This window comes from Silene latifolia, chromosome 2 (assembly GCF_048544455.1).
Source record: "Silene latifolia isolate original U9 population chromosome 2, ASM4854445v1, whole genome shotgun sequence".
Classification (NCBI taxonomy): Eukaryota; Viridiplantae; Streptophyta; class Magnoliopsida; order Caryophyllales; family Caryophyllaceae; genus Silene; species Silene latifolia.
Genome location: NC_133527.1, coordinates 103,723,376 through 103,744,707, shown reverse-complemented (window position 1 = coordinate 103,744,707; position 21,332 = coordinate 103,723,376). Strand labels below are relative to the sequence as shown.

The 21,332-nt window shown below is 39.0% G+C and overlaps 1 protein-coding gene across 4 annotated transcripts; it reads right to left on the bottom strand.

The window, feature by feature from the left end:
- Positions 1-3,091: 3,091 nt before the first annotated feature.
- On the bottom strand, positions 3,092-14,618 carry LOC141642875 (auxilin-related protein 2-like). Of its 4 annotated transcripts, none has more exons than XM_074451849.1 (9): positions 14,574-14,618; positions 13,375-14,206; positions 10,783-12,376; positions 10,559-10,667; positions 10,288-10,385; positions 9,858-9,923; positions 8,741-8,830; positions 6,706-6,882; positions 3,092-3,637 (listed from the first exon to the last, which is right to left on the bottom strand). In XM_074451849.1, the coding sequence occupies exons 2-9, from the start codon at positions 13,890-13,892 to the stop codon at positions 3,599-3,601; spliced, it is 2,691 nt and encodes an 896-aa protein (XP_074307950.1). In that variant the 5' UTR covers positions 13,893-14,206; positions 14,574-14,618; the 3' UTR covers positions 3,092-3,598. The 4 variants fall into 4 exon arrangements, with proteins under 4 accessions (XP_074307950.1, XP_074307949.1, XP_074307951.1 ...); XM_074451848.1 differs by having other exon boundaries at positions 10,559-10,691; positions 14,574-14,605; XM_074451850.1 differs by lacking the exon at positions 14,574-14,618 and having other exon boundaries at positions 10,559-10,691; positions 10,783-11,571; positions 11,680-12,376; positions 13,375-14,182.
- Between the last annotated feature and the right edge of the window lie 6,714 nt (positions 14,619-21,332).

Below are 21,332 nucleotides of genomic sequence, written 5' to 3'. Positions count from 1 at the left end.
ATTGATGGCAAGTTCATTGCCATAGAGTCATGTGAGATGACTAGTCGATCACATAGGCAGATCGTTAGGAACTTTTGTCGGGCCTAATGACCGCTTATAGAGTTCTCGCAAATTTATATAGCCTGGTCGTGGCGAGAGCCGCTATAGTATTCTAATGAGTCGATTCTTTTGACTAAAGACTATTCACCTAAGATGGCACGATTTCAGATTAACTTTGATTTGTGTTACTACGACCTTCGTAAATGGGGTCAAATGGGCATATTTTGGGTTATGATGGTGTGGCTAGTCGAAGGGAATGAGTGCGATAGGAATTGTCCATCCCCTTGTCAGGTTATAACAATATCTCAGGGCCACTCGAGGAGTAATGAATTGTAAATGCGTGGCCACGCTCGGAAGGTATCCAGAGTGGATAAATCCGGTCAATCGGTTATTCTCCAGATCGAGGAAACCACTCTCGATATGATCACTTGCAAGTACGACCGAAAGACACCTTGCATTGAGTGGGAGATAGTAATAGGACAAGAGAATTGGTGACGCACACTTGTCGAGGACAAGTGGGAGATTGTTGGGAAATGTGTCCTCAACAATAGTGCGATCACATGATTTAAATATCATTATTAAATCTCATTTTAAGAATACAATTGGGAAGTAATATTGTTCTTGTCACAATGGTCAACATATATCGGTAATGATTGGTGACTAGAGTTTGACATTCGTCGTGTGAGGTGGTGGTGATCGAGTTGACCCCTAGGTCATACCTAAAGGGCAATACTCTTAATTGATTATTTAATTAATCGTATAATGTTGCGAGTTAATTAAATTACTTGAAAATTGACGGACGATTTTGGAAGTAAAATTTACGTATCAAATTGAAATATGATTAAATGAGATACGGTCTGAGTAATTGAATTGTATCATTACTCGGATGAAATTATTGTTTAAAGAAACAATCGAAATTGAATGATTTATTATAAATACAATCTGTTGTGATTTATAAATTGGTAAAATATTTTGGCACAAGTAATTATGATATTACTAAGTCGATTTTTTGTATGTGACGTATTTTTATTAATACGTTGATTTTTAATATGTTAAAAATACATAACAAATTTATATCACATATGACATGTGACATATTGACAATTGACAAAAAATAATATGGATACCATATTAACATATGTGCCGAAAATAAGAGGAGGTTTAAGCTAATATTGTGGTTGTTTTATTAAGTGGTAAACACAATCATTACATGCTTTAGTAGCCATGCAAGCCTACTAAACATTGTGAAGACAAATGTATGCATGCATTGGCTCCCCTCCCACTCACCCTTGGTCCGATTTTTTAAGAGGGAAAAACTAATTGTTTTTCCCCTTAATTTGCCTCTTAGACTATAATGTAAGGTGATTATTCATTCATTCAATAACTTATCTAAAATAAGAGAGTTTTAGAGAGATAAAATACTCCCAAAAATTCCTTCTCCTCTACACGGTTTTAGGAGCTTAAAACCAAAATAATTTTGGTTCAATTTTCACTACATTAATATTATACTAGTACTTATAATATTAATTAGATTAAGTGTTAAGCCTTGGGTATAAAGCTTGGGGAGAGATCTTGTACTTAGATCTTGTTCATCCATAAAGGAAAAGCTCAAGAACAAGAAGAGAAAGGTGATCTCTCTTGTGCCCTAATAGCCGAAATCTACAATGTAAGGACATGATTTCTCCTCTATTTATATTATTGTTTGCATGCATAAGATCCGTTTTAATTTTATGACAAATTAGTTTAGACATATATGAGTATGTTTTTATGTATATGAATCTACATTTCCTTCAGTGTTATGGTTCCTCCTTTGGATACAACTGATGTTCATGTTCCTCCTCTTCGACGTACAACAGCTGGTAGTCATGCATCATCCCAGTTTGGTTCTGGCAGTGCAATGAAGGAACAAGAGTCACTGTGTGTGTCCGAGTTGTCTCCGATTGTGTCCCCATAGCCTCACCGAGGCGCCTTTGATTCCGCACATTGTAGTCCATTTGATGACTCGCGTGGATCGATTCTCGCGGTCGGTCAAAATTCCTCCCAACCGACTCAAAATCGCATCATCTTCGCTTCTCCAACAAGAAGCGACCTCATACAGCACTACATTTATCAAGTCAAGATTATGAAAATTTGTTACATGGTAAAAATTTGGGTTTCTACCACCTACGATCCATGTCTTTCATGAGGGTTCGTCCCCTCACCTCTAAAACTATCCAGACGGAAGCTCCCCATGAGGTTATTCATAGGACAACAGAAGTTCCCACCTCTTCTCCTCTACCGGAGATTCCTTTTACACCCTTTGATATTGAACAAACTGAAAGTGTTGAGTTGGTTACGGAGGAGGTAATTTTACAGGTTGTTAAGAAGACACGTCTTAATTCGTTTACTCCATCTCCTACTAAGACCTCGTTGGTCCATTTTAAGTTTGCTGCTGTCAAGAACTACTCTCTTGGCAAAGAGAAATGCAATGTGTATTGTCGCACTAAAGTCCGAAAGGCTCGTGTTTCTACTGTTTCGAAGGAATCCTCACTGACTTCTGCCAAGCTTTCACCTTCTTTTTGCTGGTACCGCAATATTACTACTACTACGAGGATGAAGCGGAAGGAAGCCCACTTAATCGAGTTTGCCACTTACTACCATCCGTCGTTCAAGAAAAGACGTCGTTTTTCTTCAATTCTGACTACGTGTTATGTTTCTACTGTTAGTTGGGTTTCAAGCGGTTTTGGGGTGGCTTACCCCTTCTTTCGTACTTTAATGTACCTCGTGGACTTACTTTTATTTCTATAAAAGTTTATTGTTGTCAAAAAAAAAAAAAAAAAAAAAAAAAAAAAAAAAAATCCATGATAAGTACATCAAGATCTTTAATACTTCGTATATGGTTTTGAAATGTTTTATTTTAAAAATCGTTCACATTAGACTTGTCCGTCCTTAATCATTTTGCACATAACTAAATACATTGCATTTTCAAATTAAAATGCATTCGAATACTGCCAACTGTTTCCATAGAAACATTCAAATAAGCATCTAAACATCTCATAAAATATGACTAACATTTGAGGCATCAAATAAAATCTTAAATATATATTCATCAAGATTCACAATTTGTAATAATTAGTTTAACGGCATTCAGATGTTTGAATTGATATCATACATTCAATCAATACTCGATTCAACAAATGAGGATATTATCAGACAAAAAACAGTGAGGCAAAAAGAATTGATACATATACCAAAATGCTTCATCTCCAAATGTTGTCAGTTGCGAACAAATATGACCCATGATAACATCAGCTGACCAAAAAAACAAATGCTATTCTACATTTTTGGGAGAAAACTTGCCTGGCCTCAAGGATAATCACTATACAAAAAGTTGCCAAATTGTGAGCGTTGTACCTTGTCGAAAAACGCCGTCAACTGTACATGGAAAGTCGGGTCAACCTGGTGAGCAATCCGATGTGGGCAGGCACAGGCGTCTCAGAGAAGATCAATATTTCACATAGGAGAGGGATACAAGCTTGGACTAGATGTCCTCTTTTACAGACATAATAACTCCACATCCTTAAAATAGCTCCTCTGAATTGAACTTGTTCCAAGCTTCCTGTTATAGTATCATAAACAAGAACCCAGATGGGTATACAGTAGAGAAAGAGTCAACAACGTTAAAGAAATAAGAAATGCAAAGTTTATAAGACACGTGAAACATGTTATGGGCTTCCATGTCACCCAAGGAGCAACCAATGGGTAAGCAGAAGGATATAAGAGATTGAAGACAAACTTTAGGCATGGATATCAAATATTAAGCAGAAACGCTCGACTATTTGAGTCCCATGACCGAACTGAGGACTATAGGCCCTGTTCTGAGCTGAGCTGCTCCATTAAGTTCAGCTCATTTCAGCCTTACTCATCTTAAATTTAATAGTTATTATTAATTTTGTTATCAATAATACTATTTTTTAATATTATTCTTTATTATTATTATTATTATTATTATTATTATATTTAATAATAATGTTATTAATAATTTATTTATTATTATTATTATTATTATGAATATTATTATTAAAATGAATAATAATGTTGTTGTTGTTGTTAAAATGAATAATAATGTTATTAATGTTAATAATAATATTATTTATTATTATTATTGTTATTATTATTATTATTAGTATTGTTGTTGTTGTGGTTGTTATAATTATTGGTATTATTATTAAAATTAATAACATTTATTATTAATATTATTGATGGGGCACGCCCAACCGACTTGACCCAATAGCCAATACGGGGTCATACAAGTCAACACGCTTGCCAACATGGTTACGGATTCGCTTGATACTCTACGAATCACGAATTGTTAAAAGCGAATTCTATCAACTGATTACTGAAAATACATATAACACATTTTCTATAAGCGAATCGCGAATCGCGAATCGCGAATCGATAAGGCGTATTCATAGCGAATATGGTAACCATGCTTGCCAGCCATCATTTGAGGTACACATAGAAATCTATAAATACCTCATTATTCACCCATCAATGGTAAAATACTTCTCACCAACAACTTCCTCTCTCTAGAAGTAAGACTACTCGAGCTACTATGAGAAGGCACGGAAACCTTAGCTTCAAGCAAGGTCCCAACTATCCACCATCACTGTAAGGCATCGAGAAGGACCTATTGCGAACCCTCCGAGGCCCTATTTGTTACGCGTGAAAGATCCATCCGGAGAGAGCAAGCATAGGTTCGAAGTGCCATCGTCTGAAAGGAGCGCGTTGACCCGACCCGGATTCGAGTAACGCTTACTTGAGTGTTTTTATTCGAAACAATTATTTTTACTAATATCATTATTAATATTGACATTATTATTTATTATTGTTATTAAGAATATTATTAGTAAAAAATTACTATTTTTTCATTATTATAATTTATGATTATTCATATACTCCTCCCTCTATCCCGGTCAATTGTTGTCCTTTGGTTTTTGGCACAAAGACCAAGGAAAGAGGAGGGGCCAATTATAAATGACAAGCGGACCAAATTGAGTGTGAATGATCAAATTGCTCATCAAGTTCATTCTTAAAATAGAAAGGACAATAATTGAATGAGACACCCCAAAATGAAATAGGACAACAAATTACCGGGAGAGAGGAGTATAATATTATAATTTTTTTCTTAAAAATATTAATTTTAGTATAAATAGTATTATACTATGAATATTATTACTAGTACAGTTGATAATAACATTTCGGCTCATTTCATTTCGGCTCGGCAATTTCATTTCGGCTCAATTTCAATAATTCATTCATTTCGGCTAATTTCGGCATTTCGGCTCGGCTCACTATTTCATTTCGGCAATTTCGGCTCCATTCATTTCACTCATTCATTTCGGCTCACTCGGCTTTCACTCATTCGGCTACTCAATTCACTCGGCTCGGCTCGGCTCACTCATTTCACTCGGCTAATTTCAAATTTCGGCTCATTTCATTTCGGCTCGGCTCACTCTACTCTAAAAAGCCAGAAAGAACAGGGCCTAAATATACTCTACTCCTTACTGTGTAGAAAGGGGGCGCCTAGGTTTAGACAGGGGGGCACCTACGCACGCACAAGGCTGCAGTGCTCAGCTAGCCATAAAGTCTGAGACGGCTAAAGGGTTGTCTTGTGCATAAGGCAGCTTGCAAAACCAAGCGCAGTAATATGCAAGTTTCTATTTTCCCTTCAATTTCTTATATCGTGCTCTTTTTTTTTCTCATTATCCTTGTCTTTTAATTCTTACTCCAGATATACCCCCTCTTCTAAATCACACAAAGGGGTATTGTTGCAAAATATTTTATCTTTGAAGTACAAGATTATCTGCAAAAATGGTGTCCCCCATGTGCATGGGAGACACTTTCGCCACACCATCGAAAACTAAATTCTACCCCAAAGGCAACAACCCAAGAGGCTTTATCTTATCAAACTAAAACTCATATTCAAAAATTGTTTACCTATTTGACTAGATATTCCCTTCGTTTCACAATTGCCTAACAATTATACAAATAATTAAGCGAGCAGATTTACCAATTTTTGTGTTTTTCTATCTTTTTTGCGCCTCGACGAATATAATTATATTTGTCTTTGACGTGCAAAAAAGAGCAAAAACAGGGAGTTTGTATTTGTATTCCTAATTAATTTTTGTACATTTAGAATACATAATGTATTTGTGAAGCAGATGGAGTATGAGTACTAGGATTTTTTCGTAAGAGGGATTTTGAATGGGTTTTTCTAACCTATGCCCACTAGGCATAGAATAAGAAACCCAAAATAGAAAGTAATAAATGTATTTTCTTGTAAATCAAAGTAAAAGTAGTTGCTATTGCAATTTCCCATCCAAATATCATTTATTTCTTTCTATTTTGGGTTTCTTATCCTATGCCTAGTGGGCATAGGTTAGAAAAACCGATTTTGAATTTATGGGTACTAGGGTTTGAAGAGAGGAAGTATTACTTTGAAACACACGGGATGGAAATGGGGTCAAGAATTTTAATAGATGTACATAGCTATGATAAGAAAAGCAAGTGACTTGGTAGAAAGTTTCCCTATCAGGTATTCAAAATTAGCAAGGGGTACGAAACACAGAAAATAATACAAGTATACAACTGGTAAGATTTAGTAAGGACATGTAAGTTCAATACCTTCAACAAGTCAAACACCTTCTCGGCAACATATTTCTGCTGCAGGTTAGCACCCTTCTGCTGGACTTTATCAGGATGAATGCACAATGTCGCCTTTCTATAAACTTTCTTAACTGACGCACCCGTAATCAAATCAGTCAATGAAACCGGCTGCCAGCCACACTCAGGCCAGAGAACCTAATCATGAATCAGTAAAATTAAACTAATGAGCTGCTCTGGGGAGCAGAATTCAAAAAGTAAAACAGAATCCTACAATTGGATGTAAACAGCGCTAGTCATTGTAAGTACAACAAGAAGCAATAAAATAAGAAATAACATGAAAAAAATACAAGAGCATCATGATCGCATTAGACAGGTGTAAGGTAAGCTTTACAGCTAGCTGGACTAAGAATGCTTACATCTGAACATACCTTGCCCTGAATTCAACGGGCTAATTTACTGTTGCCGATACACTATGGAACATTAATCTAAAATGGCATTCCAAAAGCACCCATAGGGCCCAATATGAGAAGATCAAAGGCCTGAAAACCTCAAATCAGAGGCCATGGTTGCAGTGTTGCACAATTGGCTTTGTTATAAAAAAAATGATAATGAAATTCTAGCATGTTAAGGTCATTCTGTATAGCATAGTAATTAAAAAAGATGCTTAACAAAAAAACTTTTTTGAGTTTTAACTACATATTGGTCCAATAATGGAGCCATTTAAAGGCTTTTATCTAACTCAAATGGTAACTCTCAATTAGTTACTACACTCATTAGGGACCTTCATGAGCTGAAGTGCTGAACGGCGGCCATCAATTATTTTTGTTCTCCAGAATGGGATGCTATTAAACAGTTTCGGTTAGTTAAACGCCTCATAGTCAGGGTTAAAATCTCTACATTGCTTGCCCAGGGCTAGAGCTCATTTGCTCAGACTCTCAGAGAGTCACCTGCATTCACAGGGCTTTCCTCCAAATAAGTAGGAAAATGGAGGCCAAGAGAATCATTAAAACTCAGCCTGATCATATGGTGAACCTGATAGCCTGAGAACACCCAAGCATTCCTGTGATTCTTAAAGCCCATAGTATGACTCAATTTTAGTGTGTGCTAGCCTGTGGTACGAATAAAACGGTTCAGGATGTTGATTGCTCACAAAAATGTTACATTAGCTGAGAGGCCATGACTGTAAGCAATCAGGAGGCTCCTTAAAGATGACAGTCATGGGCATGGTATTGAATCTCAGCATGAGACTTGATCTCAGAATCGGACGCCTCAAGCCCTCAACCTGATTTTGTTTGCTGTGCTATAAATGCAACCTCTATCGCCTCAATTGCCGTCATGTTAACCTTCAAACCATAATATACGGTCAAAATTCAGCATTGCAGCCGATAAGCAACGCCATGGTCATGAGAGAATCAGGGAGGTAAAATCAGCTCAAGGCAAGCACGTGGATATTTCCATGATTGAATGCTATTAAACTTCACCCCAGGAGAGGCCAGACGACTATAATGAAGAGTCAGAATGGGTACCCAAGGAAACACACCCAACTAGACAATTAAAATCTGCAACTATCCGCCCAGTTCACAAAACCTAGCTGACACCATTGTGCCATATTCCAAAAATGCCATTCAGATTGGTTCTAAAACTAAAAAGGTTGATACAAAGTACAATACACACACTGACACACACACAAAAGGAACATTTTCTTTTTGGTGCTCTATGGTTTGGCCTAATTCTACTTTCGTGCACTGGTGTTTCACAACAACAACAATTTTAAAAGTGAATCCACAGTTTCTTTTCTGCATCAATCTCTATGAACGCATTAAAATTTAGGCAGAAGGCTACAACGTAGAAAAAATGGTGAAAATCAAATTCCCATAATAATTTCCGCAAATCAGAATTAGAAGTACGGCAGACAACTGGAAAAGGCTATAGAGTATAAATAAAGTATAAACAACAGGAATACCAAATTACCAACATTCAAATGAACCACTACTTTGTTCATGTCATTTTCCTGCATCATTGTATAAAAGTTAATAAAGATCAGAATACACACATATTGTAGTGTTGACAACAGAGCACGCAAATTTCCCTCTTTTCCTGCTGCCCAACGTTTGATCTCCACATCAAGTGTTTCAGAAATTCTCTGCAAGCAAAGTAAAACCAAAAAAACACGTATTTAAGTTCAGCTGAGTAATATAGCGATTGAAGTGCGAACAAAACAACCTTGCATTTCAAAGAGCTTTACTGAGAAATATGTGTGACTAAAAAATAAACACAATATAATAGAAAGAAATACAGTAACGTAATGCAACCTACATGAGCACGTACTGAAATCCAATGTCTCCATCGCCTCAAAAATCAATCGAAAACTAACTGCCACAAAATGAAATAAAGAAAGGAGCGCAGGACATACAAATTTGGCAAATATCCTTTTCTTAGTTTCTACAGTATCCTATATGTTTTATTTTCTATGATACGCGCTACATTAAATATTTGGCCATGGAAATCTCCTAGCTTAGGTAAAACAAGCTTGCCAGGATGGGATAGATCACATAGAAATATAGACGGGTGAAGGTCCAGGGATTCATCACCAAAAGAAAAGCAATTGGTTTAAATAGTAATTATTCGAACACTTGTTATCCTAAGAAAACCATTTCCAGTGAACAGATACTTGAAAAACGAGCAAAGGCGAGAACTAAATCTACTACCTTTAAAAAATTGGGAGATGGATTAGAAAATGGAGAAGGAACAGATAGTGGTTTGTTTTCATAACTATAATAATTAAACATGTCTTCAGTTTTCAAATAAACTGTTTTCATTAGCCTTTGTATGGCTACAGCCAAGAGTTTTCAAAGAGAGACACTACATGTGCATGTCGAAATGGCATACAACATCGTGCACGATTCATACTTTTGATTGCTAAAAGCTTGACTCTCTATAGCCCTCTTCAATTCATGGCTGACACTCCCTGAAAGTTAGTTAAATTTGACCATTGCAAACTTGAGAGAAAAGGAAATTTCTTTCCTTCCTAATAATATTAGTTCATCGGAGCTAAAATTGGATTTCAACTTTACGTAACTCATTTTCCATTTCTAGGAACATCGAGAAAGAAGGTGGGGCAGAAAATGAATATAAGCAACTATATAAAGCATTACAAGATCAAAACTTACATGTCTCTCAGCTTGCTCTCTTTGAGCTTCAAGATCCCTGGCGTTCTTCTCAGCCAATGCCTTTGCCTGACCCATAAAAAAACAGTAATGGTCCAGAACATCTAAGTTAAACAGAATTAAATGAATGCATAAGCAAGCAATTACATTCTAGACTGATCAAGTTTCTATATACAGTTTGAAAAACATCTAACAGCTAGTACTTTTCATGATTAATAAGTTTTTCTACTATCATTCTTAGTTCATCACAGCTAATGTGAACAAAAACTGCATTATTAACTCATTACTACTTAATCTAGCTACTTAGTAGAAAACAGAAGGTATTAATATGAACCACTTAAAGTTCGAAGCGTTAAAACAATGTTTTGCAAAAAATTGCTTTATCACAAATGCTACAAAGAAAATAGGTGTGATCTAAAAGTTGGCTACATACAGCACGCTCTTGGGTCCGGTGATGGCGTTCCAATCGGGCTCTCCGTCGATCTTCAGTTTCCCCGTCAACATCTGGGAAGTCCCCGAATGATGAAGGACCTTTAGAAAAAAGACAGGCGCAAAAAATACATTGAATAAGGACAGCACTTAGACAAACTATATTGTGAGAGCAACAGAGCTCAAACAAATTTGAGAAACTGAAGTGATTGTTGAAGAAGATATTGAGTACTTCTATAAACTAAACATAAAAATTTTACGAATTTCAACACTACCTCCAAAAATTGAAGTTAGGTCATTGACAATACTAGTGGATGAAGAGGCTTTCCTCATGCTAGATGCAGAATTAACTGATGTTCTCGTTGCTTCAGGAGCAGGTTTGCTCTGGAATTGAGTTTCAAATGGGTCCTGAAATTATAGTTAGAACTCTAACAATACAAGCAATGCTAATTTGAGGAAGAACACCCTAAATTAGCAGAATAATGTGATCAACACACACCGATGAGGTTGCCCTAGGCCTTGGCGCACTGCTAGCACGGGAACCAACACCAAAGATAGAATCAAGGTCAGGTTCGCTGTTCTGCTGAGTTGCAGTTGAAGCAGCAGTAGCTCTCTCTCGTGCTTCTTTCTCCCTTGCCTCAAATCTTGTCTTTTCCCTTGCTTCCGCGGCAGCTTTTTCAGCTCTTTCCTTGGCATCAGCAGCAGCTCTCTCTCGAGCCTCAGCCTGTGCCCTCTGAACTGCAGTCCTTTCAGCCCGTTCTCGAGCTTCAGAATTTGCTTTCTGAACAGCAGCCCTTTCTGCCCTCATGCGAGCTTCAATGGCTGCCCTTTCACGTGCTTCTCTGGTAGCCCTTTCAACAGCTTGTCTAGCAAGTTCTCTCTCCCTCTCAACCCTCCTCTTCTCTCTTTCTTTCTCTTCTTGCTCTTTCTCGACACGTGTTCTATCCTCTTCCTCCCTTCGTCTTCTTTCTTCTTCTTCCTTGTCCCTTTGTTCTCGCTCACGCATAAGCCGTTCTTGACCTTCCCTGAATTCTCTATCTTGAGCATCATTATCACCCTTTACCTCTTTTTCTACTGACAAGGATTCTCGGCTTCTAGCGGCCTTAACAGTGTCCCTTTCCCTTTCCCTTACCCCCCTAGCGTATCTAAATTTAGCTTCAGCCCTATTCATCGCCTCCTTCATAGCTGCAGCAGATGCAGCAGCAACTGAATTTGAGTCAAAATCGTCACCAGAGTGAAGATCAGAATTTTCATCCACATTACTTTGTTTTCTTCCAGCGGCAAATTCCTCCAGTTCATCAAAAGGAGACGTATAAGAGCTTGTTGCTCCAGTAGGAGGCGATTTGGGACTTTGGAAGTACTGATTAGAACCAGGGAAAGACGAATATTCATTTACCTTACTCTGTGCATTGGAAACAGAAAATGAGCCAGATCCCGCACTAGAAAATTGCCTAGGTCTTGGAGGCGGAGGTCTTGAAGGTGGAGGAGCAGCTGTAGGCTGTGTAAAGAGAGGAATTTCTGATACCGTGAGCCATACCTCATCAAATGACCCCAAGTTCTCTTCAAGAGGTGGAGATGCATGACCATGAGAAAAAGATGTCCCAAAACTAGAATTGTTGTATACAGCAGGAGCATTTGGCAACGACCTACCAGAATCAGCTGACACTGAAGGCATTTCGAAAACATTGTGTGAAGATTTCGGAAACTCCTCCACGGGTACCTTCTTGTCAAAAGCCCTCTCAGGACTAGTTACCGAAGACTTCTGGCCTCTCTCAACACCAGCTGAAGTTTGTCTTCCCGAGACCTTGGATCCCCTCCGTAGAGGGCTTCCATCTTTTTCTCTCCCATTCATTCCTGTTGATAAAGGAGGTACAGACTGGGCAAAACCACCCAGAGGATCAATGTCATCAAATACTCCTCCGCCGGAATTTTTTTTAAAGTTTTTACTGCCCATGTTATTAAGGCTACCAATTTCCTCCAAAGGATCACTAAAAACCCCAGAAGAGGAAGACACCTGAGGTGAAGTTGATTCTAATATGACAAAAGGGTTATCCAATTTACTTGAAGAATTTTTAGTCGCATCAGAAGAACTCCTACAAAAGCAGCAGCAGGAATCCCATAAAATGATAGATGCAACTCATTAACTCACGAAATAGAGAAAAATAGAAGCAAAATAAATAAATAAAAATTATGATAAAGAAAGAAGAGCATGGTGACAGAAAGCCACAAATAAACCCACAAGATCCCAACAAAATATTTCTTTGCAAGCCTCTTACACTCCTACCATCTAAGCATATTTCTTCGCCAGCCTCTTACACTCCTACCATCTAAGAATATTTCTTCGCAAGCCTCTTACACTCTTACCAAAAAGGACTAATTCCAGAAACAATTCAGGGAGATTATACAGTCCTTAGAAATAGAGCATTTTCTACATGAGCGCCAGTGTTATGATCATCAATCCAATGTATTCTTACCTATGCCAGAATATGTCAAACCCACATTACATTGTCAATGAAACATCATTGTTTCAAAACACTCCCTCCAAGTCTCTCATTTCTTCCCTCTTTCCTTTTTTGGATGTGGGGTTGTGTGTTTTGTGTGGTCCAAGTTCATTTCCTTAATTCTTATGCACAAAGAAAATGGAAGAAATGAGTAATAACTATCATATTCCTCAACCTTAGCTTATATAAGATACTTGGCCCATAAATCAAAGTAGATGAGCCTTCCGTCCAGGTTTATGTCTTATGTACAATTCCGACTCTCAAACAGATAGCATTTAGAAGTTATTTACTTCGGATTATATAACATTATATGACAACCTACACCACAGTGGTGATGTCCTAAAATGTCACAATGACACAGAATGCCACAAGCCTAAAGTGATCACAACTTCACTTCCCAACAGGCATAAAGCAACCACGTGAATCTCGAAGATTTTCCTCACTTGTATTGATCATTCCTCTCTGCTCGAAACAGCATACAATATAATGAAATAGCGCTCTTCAAACTAAAATTATGAGTACATAAAAAGGCTCTCCCATGTGAGTGATTATTATGAAACAAAATCAAAGCAAAAAGGTCAGCATTATACCTATTGATAGAAGAAATGCCACCAAAACCAGGCAACAAATCCTCGAAACTGGAAACACCCTTATCACCTCCTTTGGAGGACGATTTGGCGGACAAAGGCTCCTTCTTTTTCCCCAACCCACCCAAGAGATCATCAAACGCATCGCCACCACTTCCACCTCCACCAGCCTTCTTAGGGGCAAAAATGTCATTGTACTGGTTAACAGGAGAGCTCGAAACGTCGTCATCGTATACCGGCTTATCAAACACCGGCATAGACGAAAACTTGGAATCAAAATTGACATTATTATTATTATTATTACTGGTTGTTGACTTGGAATTGGGGAAAACGTCGTCGAAATGACTCAAAGTAGGGTAATCGGAATTGCGATTACGGCGAAATAAGGAGTCTTGATCGGGGAGAAAAGAGGAAGACGAGGACGTGGTTTTGGTGGATTTAGTAGGTGCTGCCATAGGTGCGGATTTACCTGAAGGTTTGAAGCCATAATCGGTTGATAATAATCCTTGGAAATCATTCATTGTTGTCTAAACAAGATTCGATGATGATGATGGTGGTGGTGGTGATTAAGGAAATTGTTAATTAGAATTAATTGGGGGAAAATGTGAGGGATTTAATTTAAAGTGTAAAGTTAGATCTGAGAAATATAGAAAAGGATGGAATAGTAGAGAGTGGTGGTTGATGAAATGAAATCAAGTTTGAACATGAATGAATTTGTATGTATGATTGAATTTGATAATTACTGCTAATTCACTAATTTTTTACAAGTTGTGTTTAGTGAATGAGTAGAATAGAGATGGCTACATGGAGCATTGGAGATGGTAATTAGGGGACACTTAGAGCATGTACATTGAAGAGGATGGTTTGATCCTCTTATTTTCTCTCTTTCATTCTATATTTTTGACACATCATACTCTCTTTCATATACCCTACTTTCCACTATCTTCTTCCTCTTTCTCTATTTTTGCCCACATCAAAGAGGATGCTATCTTCCTCTCCTCTTTCACCTTTAAAGTAACTCCACTACAATTTTTATCTCTTATTTGGCACAAGGGCCAAGACATAAACATCCTCCAAAAATAGAGGAAGACATCCTCTTCCTCTTCAAAGAGGATGCTAAGAGTATGTATCGACATTGAAGAGGATATCCTCTTAGATGAGAGAGTGCTAAGAGGATGATTCATCCTCTTCAATGTGGATGCTCTTACGCCCCGTTTTTTTTTTTTTTTGACTTAATCACTCTCTTTAAGCTTAGTTCTGTTTTTGTTCTGTTTTTATAAGTTCGGTTTAGTTTAGTTCTTTTAAGTTCAGTTCAATTCCTATAAGTTAAGTTCAGCTCTTATAAGTTAAGTTCAGTTCAACTCATATAAGTTCAGTTAAGTTCTTATAAATTCAATTCAGCTCCTATAAGCTCAGTTTAGACACGTTCATACAACTTACATTAACTACAAATTCATACCCGTTTTCTAATATTGACAAATTGAAAAACAAAATAGTACGCTTTTTATTTAAATCAATACAAAAAAAATCCAATATTAAAATTATCCAATATACATTTTTTTTTTTTTTGACAAATCCAATATACATTATTCTTAAATAAAAAACAAAAAAACGACCCTTATAATTTGTTTATGCTAAACCGCCTACTCATTACTTATTCACAAGTCCACCTATCTCATTAATATTTTTACCCTTATTTCACCTATACTTCATTAATCTCAACAGATTGAGACATGTCTAAAACAAAGCATAAGGAAACTATGTACAAGGTGCGAAATAACATAGTAAAAGACATTTGGCGAGACATTGGATTCGATGATGTCAGTGAAAATGAAGATGAAAGTGACGAGGAGGATGATAATATGGAAATAGATGGTTAGAAAAAAAAAAATGTAATATGTAATATATTTTTTATTGTAATGTATTGTAGTACTTGTATAAAAAAAATTAACTTATATAAAACGCAAAATTTTTATAAGTTCAGTTCGACTTCTATAAGTTCAGCTCATATAAGTTCAGTTCAGCTCTTATAAGTTTAGTTCAGCATCTATAAGTTAAGTTAAGTTCAGTTCGGTTGAGCTCTTATAAGTTCAGTTCTGTTAAGCTCCTATAAGTTCAATTTCGTTCAGTTCAGCCCCTATAAGTTCAATTTAGTTCAGTTCAACAACTTGAAGTCTTAAAGAACAGGGCCTTAGAGGAGTTTGTTTTTATAGTGTTTTTTCACATACGGATTTATTATTTCACATACGTCTTTTACAATTGTATCCTTGTCATTTTTATTTTTATTTTCATCCCCTCCCATCAGATTTTTTTTCTCCCATCCCTCATCTCCCTTCACCACCAAAACTGCTCCGATCAATTTTCGTTCAGCACCCATTGCTTCGGTCATCGGCAGAGGTTATTATTTAAAAAATAAAAAAACTAATAATGATTAAAAAATAAAAACAAAAAACTAAACAACATAGTTACACAACAAACAAAACAACCTATTGTAACACCCCCTCATACCAAGGTGCCTTACCAGGACCACCCTACCATGAAAGTGTGTTACCATCTCGGTTGCCCGAGGTTAGTACATATCAAAAAGCGTCCGAACTGAGCACATTTATTGAAGTACTGTAAAATGTAAAGTTTACATCAACCAAACTCAAATACTGTTTTAACAAAATACAACTTCAAAGTCTGATAATAAAAGAAATCCAATTAAGACTCAGACGGTGATGCTATGACTCGTGATGACACTTCTCCCAAGACAGTCCCCAAGCTCACACTAGCAATACCTGTCAAGCCTGCTCACTATCCCCGAATGGATCACCGCAGATTCCACAAACAACACGAGGTCAGTATTACTCAAACATTAAGACAAACAAACGGAGGAATCAACTGATCATCGCCAATTCCAATCCTCCATTCACACACAAGAATCGACTACACACTAAAGTGTGTAGCCCGCCAGATTACCCATCGCAAGGTAATCCTCGCCGCTAGTGGGTGACCGCACCGATCCCACCTAGTCCGGCTCCTCAACGAGCGACAATAATCCCTGTCCCTTAATGTGCACATCCCCTCCCGTGGCGGGTTCCACGGAGGGCGAACTAGGGTGTGAAGCCACTCCCGCAAGTGACTCCACCACAATCACAATCACAATACAACACAGCCATCTCAACACCCTTACACCAACATCGTTACAACAATCTCCATACTCCGATGATCACGAGATAACAATAATCACAACAACATGTCTTACAATAACAAGAACCGAGTAGGAAAACCTACCTTAGCAACCAACAGTAGTATGCAACACGGACAATAAAAAAAGCTCCTCTACGAAGTCTTCTCTTATACAATAATCATGTAACACAATTACACATTGCACAATTCCCAAAATCCCATTTCCATATATATACAGTAACCCCAAAGAGTACAAATAATCATAAAGATAGGACTTTACCAACAAAGCAACGAGAACTTATACGCAAGAGTCACGAAGATTACCCACACGACGATGCTACGGAATGATTAAGGGAAAGATTAGGGAATGATTAGGGTGTAATTAGGGTAACGTAGAAACTGATGAAGTTGAAATGATGTTTTGAAAACTGACGCGGGATATAAAATAATCTTAAACATTCCCTAATCAAACCGTCAAAATAACACTCGCCAGACCGAATACTCGGTCGAGTAAAGTTATACTCGGCCGAGTATCCTCTACTCGGTCGAGTATTCACTATACTCGGCCGAGTATTCATCGGCAGAACCAAAACAACTCACAACAACAAAGACTACTCGGCCGAGTAGGCTCTACTCGGTCGAGTAGTCGCCAAAGAAAATCCGTAGTGTTACAATCTTCCCCCCTTAAAAAGAACTTCGTCCCGAAGTTCAGACTGTACTATAAAACAAAACACAACACTACACCACAAGACTATACTAACCACATATAACAACACCAAGGAACTATATAAGTCACCACAAAAGTCATTACCCCGAATCAGAGCAAAACAACAAACAAAACAAAACACGACCGCGACCATCTCCTACCCCTCTAAAAGGACAACGGTTACGTCCCCGTAACCAAACATACCTGATCGAAAAGGTTAGGAAAACGTTCTCGCATAGCTTCCTCGGGTTCCCATGTGGCTTCCTCCACATTATGATTAGACCAAAGGACCTTGAGTAAGACCGTCTCACCATTCTGGGTCTTACGAACCTTGCGATCAAGAATCTCCTTAGGAATCTCGACGTAGGACAAGGATTCATCAAGCTCGATGTTCTCCATCTCAAGGATATGCGTCGGATCGCTCACATACTTCCGAAGTTGAGATACATGAAAAACATTGTGTACTCTATCCAAAGCTGGTGGTAACGCTAATCTATAGGCTACCTCGCCAACACGGTCTAAAACCTCATAAGGACCTATAAACTTTTGGCTTAGCTTACCCTTTTTCCCAAACCTCATAACACCTCGCATAGGTGACACTTTTAAAAGAACCTTGTCACCTACCATAAACTCAATGTCCTTGCGGTGCAAGTCGGCGTAGCTCTTCTGACGATCTTGAGCTGCTCTCATCTTTTGCCGAATCAACTGGATTTGCTCAACCATATCTTGAACCAGTTGTGGTCCTAAAACCACCGTCTCAGAACTATCATCCCAACAAACTGGATTTCGGCATTTCCGGCCATACAAAGCTTCAAAAGGTGCCATCCCAATGCTTGTATGATAACTGTTATTGTATGAAAACTCGATCAGATCAAGCCTGTCTTCCCAACTGCCCCCAAAGTCCATAACACATGCCCTCAGCATGTCTTCTAAGGTCTTGATGGTCCGCTCTGTCTGACCATCGGTTGCCGGATGAAAGGCTGTACTCATCTTTAAAGTCGTACCCATCAACTCTTGCAGCTCTTGCCAAAACTTGGATATGAACCTCGCATCATGATCAGAAACGATATCCTTAGGTATACCATGTAACCGAACCACATGCCTCCTGTAACCCAATGCCAGCTGCATCTTAGACCAAGTATCCTTCATGGGAACGAAATAGGCTGACTTGGTTAACCGATCAACAATCACCCAAATCATGTTGTTACATTGTTGTGACCTAGGTAACCCCACAATGAAGTCCATGGAGATCGACTCCCACTTCCACTCTGGTACATCCAAAGACTGGATCTTACCTTGTGGTCTCCTTTGTTCACCCTTGACCTTTTGACAGGTAAAACATCTGGCTACAAACTCAGCTACATCTCTCTTTATGTTTGGCCACCAAAAAGTCTTCTTAAGATCTCTATAAAGCTTGTCACCACACAGGTGAATCGAATAGGGAGTGCAATGAGCCTCCGTCAAGATCACTCTCCGCAACTCTGCATCCTCGGGAACACACCATCTCCCATCAAAACGAACACTCCCATCTAGATGGATAGAAAACACGGAAGCCGTTCCACTCTCTACTTTTGACTTCCACTCCGAATCTTAGGATCAAGCTCTTGCTTACTTTTGATGTTCTCATACAACTCTGGCTCGACCGTCAAATCCCCGATGGTATCCCCTTCTCGAATCATAAAGATCCCCAAACTAGACATCTCATCCCTCAACTTCAAAGAAGGACATAGCTGTACATAGCGAATGAACGCTCTTCCTACTCAATGCATCTGCAACAACATTAGCCTTACCCTCGTGATAGATGATCTCCATATCATAATCTCCAATCAGCTCCATCCACCGTCTCTGTCGCATATTAAGCTCCTTCTGAGTGTAGATATACTTTAGACTCTTATGATCAGAGAACACCTTAAAAGTTGCCCCATAAAGGTAGTGTCTCCAAATCTTAAGAGCGAACACAATCGCACCTGACTCCGGATCATGAGTAGGGTAGTTCTCCTCATATTGCTTCAGCTGTCTCGAAGCATAGGCTATGACTTTCCCTCTCTGCATCAAAACACAACCAAGACCATTCTTTGAAGCGTCGGTATAAACCTCAAAATTCTCACAACCCTCTGGCAAGGCTAGGATAGGAGCTGTGGTCAAGCGTTCCTTTAGGGTCTGAAACGCCGTCTCACAACTCTCATCCCAAACAAACATGACTTCCTTCCTCATCAAGGATGTCATAGGCCGCGCTATGGTAGAGAAATCTTTCACAAATCTTCTGTAGTAGCCTGCAAGGCCTAAGAAACTCCGAATCTCAGCAACATTCTTCGGCGATTCCCACTTGGTAACGGCCTCAATCTTACTAGGATCCACGGATACCCCCTTCTTAGATATAACATGGCCCAGAAAAGCCACCTCCTCTAACCAGAACTCACACTTGGATAGCTTGGCATAAAGCTGATTATCTCTCAAAGTCTGCAGAACTATCCTCAAATGCTCCTCATGCTCTTCCTTAGTCTTAGAATAGACTAAGATATCGTCGATGAAAACAACCACAAACCTATCCAAAACGGTGTAAAGATCCGATTCATCAAGTCCATAAAAGCGCTTTGGCGCATTGGTCAACCCAAAAGGCATCACCACGTACTCGTAGTGACCATATCGAGATCGGAACGCTGTTTTGGGAATATCCTCATCGCTATCCTCATTTGGTGATACCCCGACCTCGAGATCAATCTTGGAAAACACACCGCTTCACTTAGCCGATCAAACAAGTCATCAATCCTCGGCAACGGATACTTGTTCTTCACTGTGACACGATTGAGCTCTCTGTAATCAATGCACAATCGCATACTTCCATCTTTCTTCTTTACAAAAACAACTGGAGCTCCCCACGGTGATACACTAGGCCTGATGTAACCCTTGCCTAGCAACTCATGTTTCTGCTTTTTCAACTCTGCCAACTCCTTAGGTGCCATACGGTAAGGTGCTTTAGATATAGGACCCGTTCCCGGCTTAAGCTCCACGCTGAAATCAACATCCCTCTTGGGAGGCAAACTCGGTATTTCCTCAGGAAAAACATCTTCAAACTCTCTCACCACAGATATCTCAGAAGCTGTCGGTGGCTCTACTCGGTGATCTCTCACATGACAAAGAATAAAGGGACACTTCTTCCTCAAACATGACTTTAAAGTCATCACAACTATGAACCTACACTTAGGCTTTACCACAAACCCTCTATAGGACACTCTAACACCCTTGGGACCCTTTAAGGACACCCTCTTTTGCCGACAATCTATCCTGGCATCATACTTACCCAGCCAATCCGTCCCGACAATCACCTCGAACCCATCCATAGGAAACTCTAACAGGTCTACTGGTAAATCGACCCCTCCAACTACCATGGATACTCCCTTATACAGCTTGAGACACGACACAGACTCCCCAGAAGGTATGAATACATCATCTTTTACAACCTCAAACTTTCCCAAACCTATAGACACAACATGACCCTTAGACACAAAAGAATGTGTAGCCCCGGAATCAAACAAAACAAAGGACGGTACATTATGAACAAGAAAGGTACCGGTAACTACATGAGCATCATCATGTGCTTCCTGCTTGTCCATCATGAAGAGCTTTCCACTGTTTTTCTGTCCTCCACCCTGAACTGAAGCATTGGAGGTACTTGGCTTGGCTGCCGAATCCTGAGTGACGCTATTGTTCTGGCGCTGATAAGATCCACCACCACCGCGGTTGTAACCGCCCTGGTTGCCCTGTCCACCTCTGTTGCCCCATGAACCTCCCGGTCGGTTACTAGCAAAACTCTGAGTCGGCCCCTGAGAGAAATTCCCTAACCGAGCTCCTGAACCATTGCCGGGCTTGTAGCTCGTGCATTCCCGTCTTTTGTGGCCTATCCCACCACAGTTGAAGCAAGTAAGGTTGGTGTTGTCACTCACAGCCCGACCCCCATTCTTTCCCCAGCCACGAGATCCTCTCGAGAAACCAGCTCCACCAGAAAAAGCCTTACCATGGTTGAAGTTCTCTTTCTTGTTGGTCGGCTGACTGTTGTTTCCACCATCATCCTTCCTCTTTTCTG

Coding starts and splice junctions, on each gene's coding strand:
- LOC141642875 (XM_074451848.1), bottom strand. CDS start 13,892: ATGAATGATTTCCAAGGATTATTATCAACCGATTATGGCTTCAAACCT. Junction 9,924..10,287: donor ACCGGACCCAAGAGCGTGCT/GTATGTAGCCAA, acceptor TTTATGGGTCAG/GCAAAGGCATTGGCTGAGAA. Junction 3,638..6,705: donor AGGTGTTTGACTTGTTGAAG/GTATTGAACTTA, acceptor ATACTATAACAG/GAAGCTTGGAACAAGTTCAA.